This window comes from Saccopteryx leptura, chromosome 6 (genome assembly GCF_036850995.1).
Source record: "Saccopteryx leptura isolate mSacLep1 chromosome 6, mSacLep1_pri_phased_curated, whole genome shotgun sequence".
NCBI classification, from domain to species: Eukaryota; Metazoa; Chordata; class Mammalia; order Chiroptera; family Emballonuridae; genus Saccopteryx; species Saccopteryx leptura.
Window position 1 is genome coordinate 131,901,541 of NC_089508.1, and position 12,515 is coordinate 131,914,055.

At 49.4% G+C, this 12,515-nt stretch overlaps 1 protein-coding gene across 2 annotated transcripts in view; it reads left to right on the top strand.

Annotated features, from left to right (window-relative positions):
• FSTL4 (follistatin like 4) overlaps positions 1–12,515 on the top strand; it is a 592,181-nt gene that overhangs the window by 486,626 nt on the left and 93,040 nt on the right. For both annotated transcript variants that reach the window (XM_066388059.1, XM_066388060.1), the window contains exon 7: positions 109–275. In XM_066388059.1, the coding sequence (XP_066244156.1) occupies positions 109–275 (167 nt within the window). The remainder of the gene's footprint in view (positions 1–108; positions 276–12,515) is intronic.

Below are 12,515 nucleotides of genomic sequence, written 5' to 3' on the forward strand. Positions count from 1 at the left end.
TTGCCTGGGCCCCTGCCCTGCAGGAAATCCCTGTGGACATTTCTTTTTGAGTGCAGACTCCTTCCTCCCCCTGGCCTGCACCTGACAGCCCTCTTCTCCTCCCTGCAGAGGTGGTTCAGCTCAGCCTTGCCCCCGAGGAGAGGGTCACTGTGGCCACCGTGACTGTGGGACTGAGCACAGTGCTGACGTGTGCTGTCCGCGGAGATCTGCGGCCGCCCATCGTCTGGAAGCGCAACGGGCTAGCCTTGGACTTCCTGGATTTGGAAGACATCAACGTAAGTCACCTGGCTCTGACTCTGAGTTCAAATGTTCCTCCTGGGGATGTAACCTCTGTAAGACTGACCAAGGTAGGGCCTGAAGGTGTGCTCTAGACATCCCACACTTGGTGCCTTCCCAACTGTTGTTTGGTACTTGGAGGTACAAGAAAACGCAAGTACCACCACGTGCAGAGGTAGGTGGATGGTAGCTGTGCACCTGCCAACCAGGCCAAGACAAAGGAACGAGGGACTGAGGAGGCAGGGCAGTAGGTCCGTATACTGGCCAAAGCAGTGAAGGCCAGGAGGTGGGCATGAGGATGGGATATGAGAGGAGGGGGCTGCATAGCAAGCCCAACACTCAGAAGGAGGGACCACAGGCCAACAGAGAACATGGCCAGGCAAAGGGCTCCCAGGCAGTGAAAACAACTGGGTGATGTCCCCCAGGCCCAGTGCACTCCAGGCCTAAAGCTAGGCAGGATGTAGACAGCTGGACACAGGGGAAGGGGGTCCTCCTCTGGAGGACAGAGGTGAGCTCCAGGCTTGGCTGGCTGCAGGGCAGGAGCCAGGTGAGGAGGGAAAGGAAATGAGGTCAAGCCAGAGGGGCCTGCCAGGGAGCCATTCCAGTGGACTGGGGAATGGGAATGTGATGAGTTGAGCGGGAGAGCCCCTGAGCTCACACAGCCTCACGTGACCAACAGGAGTACTTCCACACCCTGAGGACCCAGGCAGCCAGTTGTCACCCACTCTGCCTTTAGCACTTTGAGTAATTTCTTAAACAGCTGATCCTCAATGAATTAATCTACTAGAAAAGCACCATTAGTGGTACCTCCCTTCTGTTGGACTTGAGGAATACAGGGATTAAGTCAAGACTACGTATTGGTGCTGGTTTGGCACAAGGGGTGAGTAGGCTTCCCAAAAGTTCATGTGAAAAGACAGAATGATGTCACCCATGTCAGGGCCACCAGGTCAGCAGCTAAGGTAACAGGAACTCAATTTTCAGGCAGAAGAGGGAGCAGCCCTGGTCTCCTTGGATCAGCACAGGCCAGCTGGCTCAGATTGGGATGCTTGGCCTGGAGAAGGAGACCTGTAGGATGAGGGCTCAGTTCCCACGCACAGCGCAGAGGTGCTGGGGCGGAGGGAGCCAGCCTGGGCTGTGTGACCCCACGAGCTAGACTAGCACAAAAGGCCAGGTTGCACCTCAGAATGAGACCAGTCTGAGCTCCTTAGTTGGATCACTATTACAGCCCTCAGCCTGGCCCCACAGTGGAGTGAGCATCACAGGAGGCAGTGAGCTCCTATACATAGACACAAGTACGCTCAAGCAGGTGTGTGGTGAGCAGTGCTGCTAGTCACAGATGGCAGCCGAACCCATGACCTTGGAGATCCCTTCCAACTCTAAGACTGCTGTATGCGGAGAGGCCCAGCATGAAATTCTGTAGGAACCCCCAAAGCTAGGACTCTGTGCCTCTCTAGGCCCCTTTGGCTGTCCCTTGGATATTATGCAGGGAGCAGACAAGAAAGAGGGGCCACCATGAAGTTCCACCCTGGATAGAGCTGGCAGGGGTACCCTTCCCCCACCCTGTCACACTGGGCAGGATTGTTTCCTCGTGACATCCCCACTACAGTGAGCATAGGCTGTATGCTACCTGTCTCTGAATGTCAGTGCCAGCACATGCCTGCTGGGTGCTTGATGGACAGATGCTGAATGAGCAGAGTCTTCTGAGCTGCAGATGTCCAGAGAGTGTCTGGGATCGTAGCAAGGGAAGGTGGTGTCCTGTTTGTAAAGACTAGGGTGCATGTGTATGTCAGGGTACACATTGGTGTGTGCAAAAGCTCTCAAGGTGGGGAGTTAGCTTTTAACCGTGTTTGGCCAATGGTGATCGATTCAGAACTAGGACAGGCCCGCCTGTGTTTGTCTGAAAGTCCAAGGGCCTTGCTTGACACTCTATTTAAAGATACCAGAAATAAAGGCGGAGGCAAAACTCTTCTTAATGCACTTGCCATCAGTTAATTAAATTACTTTGAGTGTTTTTCCCCTCCCTCGAACATACCTTCAGCACCAACTCAATTGCATTTTAACTTTGCACAGTGAGGTTTGTAATTTGGATAATTGTGGGTACAACTGGAGATTAATGGCCTCTCATTACCTCCCAGGAAGCAATTGCTGCTCTTGATCAAGTCAGTAGCCCATAGATAGTCAGGGCTCTGGGCTTCTCAGAAATTCCTGTGTGAAAGGCAGCACCAGCCCCCAGGAGACTTCGCCTGATGCATGCATCACACACCACACAAACAGACACAACACAAGCATACACATATACAAATACCTATACACACAAAAAGTATCACACACAACACAAGCACACACACATGTGTACATACATGGACCTGTATATCTGCATGTGGTCACATGTGGCTCCCCTGACTTAAGAGGAGGAGGGAGGCAGCACAGCCTTCTAGGGAAGGCACAGACTCTGGGGGTCAAAGGTACCTGGATTTAAGTCTCAGCTCTGCCACTTAACAGTTGAGTGATCTTGGAAAGGGCACTTGACTTTGCTAAGTCTCAATTTCTCTCTCTGTGAAATGGGGATGAGTAATAGTTCCTGCCCCATAAGGTTACAGTGAAGATTAGATGAGAAGATACATGTGACATTCTTAGCATAAATGTTCCATAGTAACTGTTATCACTCTAATTATCATCATCACCATCATTATTACTGCTACTGCTGCCAAATAACACCTTACATCCTGAGTTCCCAAAAAGCAGCCAGTAGAAGCTCTAAGGTTCCCTGGTCAAGCTGCTATGACCTGGGTGTCCCTGCTGCCTGTACTTGGGATGGGGCAACACTATCCACATCAGCCTTGATTTGTACAGGGAGACAGACAATGATCAGCCACCTCCGGCAGGTCCAGAGCAGCCTGAGGTGACCTGTGTGACATCTCTGAGCCTGTGGGGAAATGGAGATAAGGCTGTTGCCCTCACAGGGGCCCTTTCAGCCTGAAGATGTGTGACGTGCCTAGCCAAGTGCCCAGAACAGCAGGCATTCTTAAGGGGCAGCCCTGCTCTGGGGACAGGGAGCACAGCAGCCCTGGGGAGAAATCAGCTGTAGAGGGGGACAGCCACGTCCTCCAGACTCAGGGGCACTTTTAAAGTGAGGAGATTGGTCAGGGGAGAACAGCCTAGGAGGGCAACCCTGATGGGGCAAAGGTCAGGGATTGACTGGCTCCTGGAGATGCGCAGGCCCCACACCCACCCACCACAGTCAGAGATGGAGTCTTATCCCCACCCAGCACAGTAATTAGCGACTGGCACAGAAACACTGCACAGACCAGACCAGGAAGCCAATGAACCTACAAAACAGAGGGGAAAGCTGCGAGAGCACGAGGAGGCGGGACTCTTTGTTGTCACTCACGTGAGACATCTTGATTGACAACAAAATATTAATCACTTTTTCACTACTCTCTTAATGAGATGCTTTCATGGGCAACAAAATATTAATTTGTCTTGTGTTATCTGTTAAGAATTCTGTTAATAAATTCAGTCACAGAACTATTACAGAATGCTGTCCTAATGACACATGTAATTAAACTTTTCTGACTCGCAAACATCAAGGATGCCTCGAGCATCTGAATAATATTTGATTGAATACTAAGTGTACCCTCCAGCCCGGAGCCAAAGGAAAAGGAGCCTCTTGGACTCCCCAGCGAGCAGTGCTGCTATCAGAAGCATTCGTGAGTCACGCTGTGTGTGTGGCTGTCCAGATGGCATGTTCTGGATTTGCTTACTAAGAGCTGGTGAATCGGAGGCCTGTGCACATGCGTAGAGCAAAGACACTCTGTTGGTCTCAAGGGGCTGAGGCATCTACAAAGGCAGAATTATAGCAAGAAGTGTCAGGTCCCATATTACTAGGAGGGAGCCAGTTCTGGGGTCCAGAAAAAGGAGAGGTACTGGCCCAGGCTCAGGGGACAGAAATAAGCAAGGGAGAGAGGAGTCTGGAGTGACAGGTTGGGGCCAGAATGTGACAGGCCTTAAATGTTAACATAAAAGATCTTGGCTGTTCCCTGTAGGTGGGGGGATCTGTAGATTTTTTTTTTAATTTTCCCATTGATTTGAGGGGGAGGGAGAAAGAAAGAGAAAAGCATCATCTTGTTGTTCCACTTAATTGTTCCATTTAGTTGCGTACTCATTGATTGCTTCTCATATATGCCCTGACCAGGGATCAAACCCATGACCTCGGTGAGCCAGGGCAATGCTTTATCATTGACCCACCCAGCCAGGGCCCGTAGATTTTTAATTAGGGAGTGACATGGTCAGACATGTTTTCTGTAGGAGTCCTGAGCCCCTTCCAGCCTAAGATTAAACATTCACCCAAGGAAGACCCCAAATAAGTGGGACTCCAAAATGAAGGGAGCCCTGCTGGTGCTCTGAAGAATGTGTGGGACTGGGGGCTGGGGTCTTCCTCCCCAATAACTTCTCCAGTGGTGCATTCAGAGGGGGGCAGTGCACCAGCCTACCAGCAGCTCCTGCCCAAGGCTCCCTCCACATGGCCAGGCTCAGGTCACAGCGCCGTTGCCTCCTCAGGCTGCTGGGAAGTTCAGCGAGGACCTGGTGTGCCTCCTAAGGGTACTTGAGCCACCCGCCCCTTTGCAGGAGGTACAGGTTGCATGAGGGATCCCTGCCTCAGCCACACCTGGTAAAACACTGCCCCCCGCAGAGAGGGCCCCATTGGGACCCCAGGGATGGGCACTTCCCAGCAGAAGCTGTAGCCCTAGGAATGCCCTGCTGGCCTCTGGCAGTGTTGTTTGGATTATGACACCTCCTTCTGTTTGTCTACTCAGGAATCAATAGTTCTGCTGTCATACCTACCCCAGAGCTTAAAAAGGCTTCCTATAATTTGTTTATTTCCTGACCAATTGCCACTGGTTTCTTTACTGAAGCAGTTATGGGTCTGGTGGCCTTCAGGCCTGGACCTGCGGCTTCCCACCATAGGCCTCCAGGACCCAGGACCCACTGTCCCCACCTCAGAAGCTAAGCAGAGACAAGGCCATGGCAGTGCCTGGAGCTCCACCTGTCTCTGTCTGGAGCCAGAGCTTGAGCCTGAGCTCAAGGCTGCTGTCCAAGAGTGTGCCTGAGCTGGTGTCTGAAAAGGATGGGCCCTCACCCACAGGCCCTGACTGTGAGCTGTGGTCAGTTGTCCCGGCCTACAGCCCTGCTCTGCTCAGACAGTTGTCACACAGAGGAAGGGCACTCTGGCCCAGGGCCATAGCCAGAGCTCCAAAGGGTGATTTTATCCTCAAGAAGAGTCTGCCTTAGGAAGCAGTGGAATGCCTGTCACTGCAGGCACCCAGGCAGAAAGAGGACCAACTGGGTCAGCCTTGGAGGGCTCTTCCCGCCCTACGGTCAGACAGCCTGTGATAAGGAGGGCGCTTGGAGGGCAGGGGCCTACCGGACATGAGAGCACTGCACAAAGCCAGGAATGCCCCAGCCCCCCCCCAGGTACCTCGTGTTTTCACCCAAACCACAGAGCTCTGACATCCCCCATGAGCTGCCCCTGCAGCCCCTGTCTTCTGAGGGCTCAGAGCCAGGCTCTGGGGACCAGGGTGGGCACCCATTTCAAGCAGATCCATAGTCCTCCCCCCTCCCCTGGCCTCCATCCTAAATGTTCTGGGGGTTGGGGAGAGTGGGGAGATGCCCCACTTTCTGCAGAAACTGAACACCAACCCATTCTAAGCCTCAGCCCTCCACCCAGACCACACTGCAGCCACTCAGGATGAAGTGATGTGACTGTCCCCAAACCCAGTTGCACATCCTGCCTCAACAATGTCATCTGCCCTCCCCTCAAAATTGTCTTTCTCAGTGTCCCTTATGATCCTCAGGGACAGGAGACCTGCACATGAGGGGAGCAGAGGAAGGGAGAGGACATCCCCAAGGCAGGAAAACAGCTGACCTGCCGAATCCTTGTTGGCATGAGTGCTGCTGCGTCCCCGCTAGACAGCAGCCCCAGCCGGAGAGCAGGGCCCATCCTGGTTTGTGCATGAGGATTGTCGGAGGAAAGCCAAAGAAGCCAAAGCACTGAGTTTCTGTTCCCACCCTGAGGAAGTGAAGGTCGAGACCAAGCATACGTGACTGAAAGCAGTTGCATCCAAGGAAGGCCCAAGGACGTGGATGCTTGGCCCTGCTGGAGCTTTCTGCAGATCAGGAATCAGACAGCAGATGGTGTGGTGTTATGTCTCAGAAAAGGCAAGAGAAATCTAATCAGTTATGCAAAACTAAATAATAAAATTATATACTGTATTCTGCTTGTTAGTTTCTTACATAAGATGACATGTTTCTGCTTAATAAATTCGATAGCTGATCTCTCTAAGGCACCTCAATCCTGGAGAGATTGGGGTCCTCCACTTGCAGTATTGTCACTGCCTCATTCCTTTGCGGCTACTCTTCATGAGACCCTGGATACCAACAACAAGAATCACCTCATTTAACCCTCACCGAAACTCTGTGAGCAAATGGGGTGATGTAACTCACAGGGCCCAGGGACTTGCCAAGGCCTACAGCCAACCTGAACACGCCAGCCAGAGCTCTCTGCATTCCTTCCTCTTGGGACATGACCCCCAGCAGGCAGCATTGCCAAGGCCTTGCTCTGGGGTCAGCTGGGCCTGCTGCCTGCTCCAGCAGTGACTGCTGCTGTGCCTAGGCCCCCTGGCACATGTACACTGTGGATACAGTTGAATAATCTTGGAAAGGACTCTTGAATCCACTATGTGTCTCAGTAGCCTCTGGTCTCTGCTCCAGCAAGGTAGGGAGCAGAAGGCTGAGACATATACATGGGGTTGTTTGCCTGGGACACTTTCAGAGAGAGGAAACATTTTTCTATTGTATTCTTCTTCAAAAAAAGAGAAAAGAAAAGAAAAGCTTACTACAAATTCAGTATATTTCAAATGACTTGAAAGAGCCACTCTTTTTGTCTGTTTTTTCTTCCTTCCTTCCTTCCTTCCTTCCTTCCTTCCTTCCTTCCTTCCTTCCTTCCTTCCTTCCTTCCTTGCCAAATCTCAGTTTTGAGGGCTTCAAATGTCAGCAGGCAGCATACAGTGATGAAAGCAGAAAAACAAAACCCATTAGAAGAAGTATCTGTAGCAGCAGTGTTTGAAGGATGTATTAAAAAGGTTCACTTTTTTCTCGTGCCTAAACCAGGAACAAACAACTCTAATGAAGCATACATTTTCAGCCAACTCTTCTTTGGGAGTGAATTTTTAAAAGACCAAAAGAGAATAATTTAGGAGCTCATGATTCATTTAATTTTCATTGTCTTTATATGAACCAGTCATGAACCCATTGTAAAAAGATGAGAGGCGTTTGATTAGCATGGAGAGCCGTTCGCAACATGATAGACAGTGCTTGTAGGTTCTGTATTAAAATAATCTCATTAAACACTTGGGGACATTTTGTTTTAAAATCTTAGAAAACACTGTACTTGAAACATTCAGACTTTGGCTGGTTCTCTCCGGCTGATGTCAAAAACCCTAGTTGGAGATGAATATCTGGTTCCTTAGAACTTTTGTGAGTTCAAACCACCAGGAGTGCTGGCCGGAGCTCTTAAGAGACAAGGACCAGGTCCATGGTCCACCAGCCTGTGCCACTCGTAGCAGGACTCTGTCCCTCCAAGCACCTCCACTGGCCTCTTTCTCAGTGGCTTCCTCGGGGTCACCTGTCTTCCTTCTATTACTAGCAAGGCTTTCCTTGTGCTCAGTGACCAGTTCTGGCCCCATCTCAAAGGTACAGAATCCCTCAAGAAAGTTGTGATTTGGCTTCGAGAGCCTAAATGCAGAGCCCCAAGCCCTCCCACACACCTGCTGTGTTGGCTGCCCTCATCAGCCCCATGCAGAGAGCCTGTTTGGGGCTGTATCTGCTGCAGGCAGTACTGTAGTAAACGTTCTTATACATACCTCTCTGCACGTTTGCATAAGTGAGTCTGTAAGGTAAGTTCCTAGAAGTAGAATGACTACATCCTGGGTGGGTACGTTTTTGGTTTTGATGGTTGTTGCTAAATCTCCCTTCAAAAAGCCTACACTAAATTATACTCCCTCCAACAGTATAAGAGTTTTAAACACCATATCAGGAGAAATTTCCTGATCACAAACCTTCTTGGTCCCTGAAATGAGCCATGGAAGGTAATTTAATTAAATCCTCCCTGGAGTATTTCAAGGACAGCATGAATGGAAGTCAGGTGTCTTATGAGGGTGGTCCAGGTGAGAGGAGTGCTGCCCTCAGCAGGGCCCCTCAGCCTGAGACTCACGGTGGGCATCTCTGTGGACGCGGTGCACTTCGCCCAGAGTAGACAGCAGGCTCCAGGCAGTCTGGAACCTTGGTTGACTGCTGCAATGCAGTCCAGCACCTGAGTCCCTTCCCATCCCAGCTGGCCATGCGGGGCTGGTGGGCTACAGATCCAAAGCCCTGTTCAGAGGCTTGGACCTGCAACTCACCAGAGGGTCCCACAAGCTGCCACTCCCCCACACGATACTCTGGAGGCCTGACCAGTCAAGAAGTGTCTGCCTCTGGCCTCTAATGACAAGCTGAGTGCTCAGAACAGTGTCTCTGATGTAAGCCTTCTGTTGCAGGCGCCCAGACACCTGTGGGTACTCGGACACTCGCACTTGTTCCCAGGTCAAATGCTCATTCTACACACAGCTGGGTTACAATTCCCCTGTTTGAATTTTGGCACCAACTAACAAAGTTAGAGACAGCAGTTCATATAAGACCACCCTCACTCTGACATCAGCTACAAATCTGGAGAGTTCCCAAATTACCTTCAGATTCAGTCATTTGCTAGAAGCACTCACAGAACTCTTTGAAGGCTGTTATACTCACAGTGACCGTTTATTACAGGAAAAGACTACACATTAAAATCTGCCAAAGGGAGACACCCATGGGGTAGAGTTCAAGAGGTTCCGAATGTGAACTCCCATTGTCCCTGCCCATGGAGTCATGGACATGTTACTTTCCCAGCATGGACGTGTAAATATATGCACAGAGTCTGGCCAAATACAGAAGCTTACACAAGCCTGGTGTTCGGGGCTTTTACTAGAGGTCAGTCACATACTGCCCATGTGGCTGACCTCTGGAATACAATCTCTGGGGAGGCAGAACTAATACCACTGGCCCAGAGCCCCCATCGCATTGTTAGACTGTCTGGTGGCAAAAGCTCCCAGGCCAACACAGGCACTCCTGTGAGACAGGACATCACAAGGCCTGGAGGTCACCTCCCAGTAGTTGAGAGCACAGACCAGACCTCTCTCTAGGTAATATTACTTCTCCAGGGCTCCCCAAGAGTCGGCACACTTGGCTAACACACCTCCCTTCATACGGCACAGTAATGGAGCACCACCTATGTAGACACCACGCCACACACTGGGGACAATATAGTGCTGCACAGGGAGATGAAGCACTTCCTCTTTGACACTCAGCCATGAGAGTGACTGACCACCTAAACCCAAGTCAGGAGTGACGTCACGGAAATGGCACCGTTAGCAGCGCGTCCGACAGATCTCCCCAAAATCTCAACAAATTTATCAACTAGAAACAGAAAAATTTATCCTCGGAGCATTCCGGAGTTCCACACAAACTGAAAGCGAAAGGACTGTTATCACTTGAATCTGAGAGACGAGGGTGTGGAGGAAGCTAACTACCGCAGGGACGTTCATTCAAGCCACGGAGGGAGTGCGCCTGTGGTGAGTCGGCCCACACTCGGGAGCGGAGAGCAGCCACCGGCGCGCGCCCGGTGCCGCGGTCCGGTCGCAGAGCGAGCACTGCCAGCGTCCCCAGCGGCCCGCGCACTGCGAGTGAGAGTCCCCAGCCACCGGTGCCCGGAGCACCCCATTCGCGCACGTGCCCTGGGCGTCCCATGAGCCCAGAGCACCCCACTGGCCCACACACCCTGGGTGCCCCATTATCCCGTGCGCCTGGTGCGCCCCAGCCGCCAGCGGCGGGGCGAGCGGGAGAGGCGCCAGGGCTGTCTTCCTACTTGGGAGATTCTCTGCGTGGGCGGGGCACCTCACCCAGCCATTCAAGCTAACAATCAAGCATTGGGGGAGGGGCGCGCGGGCAGCCTGAAATACTTTCTGGAGCACAGCTGGGGATCCAATCACTGAAATTAGCTTAACCCACGAAATCTGCGCACCCACGGGGCTCTAATTGATAAGATCTCTCTCAGTTCAGTGATCCAAGACAAGAGGCGTGATATTTTTTAGTGCCTCTCGCTAAAGGGGCGGGGGCAACTTCTGATTGACAGAGCCTCCATATTCAGGAATAAACGCTAACAAGAGGGACTTGGCAGATAATAAGATCTATACTACACTAGTCGCAAGCAGCGACTAGTGCCTCTTCTTCCCAGCCAAAACAGGCTACAAAGTGTGGAAAGCCTGGGTTGAGTGGTCCAACTGAATGGTAGGCGCTGAACAGTCACCTTGACAACAATTGAATCCCAGCCCCGCCTGATTATGCTGGAGGCTCTGACTGCCAGAGCCTTTCCCAAAGCCTTGCACTGAGTGAGGATAGAGTGGGGATTTCCTAGCTCTTTGAGCCTCTTACTGCCCAGGCAGAAGCAGTAGCAGCCTTATAGCTGGATCACCAGGCTGCTAATTCAGGAAGGGGAGACTAGGAGAGAGACTCCAGGAAAGCAAACTCTCTCATTGTTGGACCCTGCAAACGCCAACAAGCCTTGACTACCAGCAAGACTAAAGCCAATTATGTGACATTGCCATAGAACCCCATCAACTGCAAATCCCTACCTAAGTGTGACACAGGGACAGAGCCTGGGGTACAGAGTCACCGACCGGGAAGAGGGAGAGAAAAGAAAAAGGAAGAAGTTAACCTCTCAAAATCAAGAAAAATCCACAGACTTTATAACTTGTTCCACTAATTTTTCATTGTTGTTGTTTGTTTCTTCTATCTTATTGCCTTTATTATTATTATTTCTATTTCCTCCACCTCGGTCTGTTTATTCTCTGCCCATCTTATGCTTCCCTTTTCTTGAACTACACTACCCATGAGTGTTACATTTTATTTCTTTTCTTCATCCTCACTCCCCTTTAAGGTTACACTCCAAAACACTAAACTCTCACTCTCTCCCCTTTTGTTTTTTTTGTTTTGCTTTATTTTGTTTTTTTCTCTTCCTTTTTTTCTTCCTTTGTTTTTCTCTTTTTCTTATTTTTTCCTTTCTATTCGTTTCTTCTTTTCTCCTTTTACTTTTCCTCCCAGTTAATCCTCAATCACGAACAAATTATTTAATTTGGGACTCAAGTGTTTTTTTTGGTTTCTTTTTTTTCGCTTTTGTTTTTGGTTTTTTGTTTGTTTGTTTATTTTTGTGGCATTTTGGGTACTTTTTACGTTGCTTTTTAACTCACTAGCATTCCTCCCAACCCAAGGCCTCCATTGTATTTAGTCTTCGCTCCACTTTTACAACAGATTTTTACTTTTTATTTTTATTTTTTTCTTCTTTATTATTCTTTTTTTTCCCCTTTTTTCTGGTTCCCTCTTATCCCTCTCATTATATCTCTTAGTCAACCATCACTTACAAGCAAATCATCTTATGCTTGTCTAAGATTTTCTCCTTTTTTTTTTTTGCATTTAGTAGGTCCCTACTCCCTTTTTTTGCCCCTTGAACTCTTCACCCCAAATCAGGCCCTCCGTTATAGGCAGTTTTTGTTCCATTTAGCATAATATAATTCACAGGTCATCACGATATTTCCCTGAGGAGGAAAGAGGAGGGGAAGAGAAGAAAGAAAAAAGGGGGAAATAATAAATTATTACTGTTCTTTTTTGTGGGGTGTTTTACTTTTTTTTTTTTTTTACTTTTTACTCTTTATTAATTCTAATTAGTGCTATCAACAAGACCACCCTCAGATGCCAATAAGAAAGTGGAAATCGAATATTATGGATACAAAAGATAGAGAGGTAACACAAATAGATGTGGAAAAATCTATGGAGAAAAGATTTAACATATTGGAAGCCTTGGAGCTAAATGACAGAGAATTTAAAATAGAAATCTTAAAAATACTCAGAGATATACAAGAAAACACAGAAAGGCAATTTAGGGAGATCAGAAAACAACTCAACGAACACAAGAATATATTACCAAGGAACTTGAAACTATAAAAACAAATCAAACAGAAATGAAAAACTCAATTCACGAGCTGAAAAACAAGGTAACAAGCTTAGCTAACAGAACAGCCCAGATAGAAGATAGGATTAGTGAAATAGAAGAC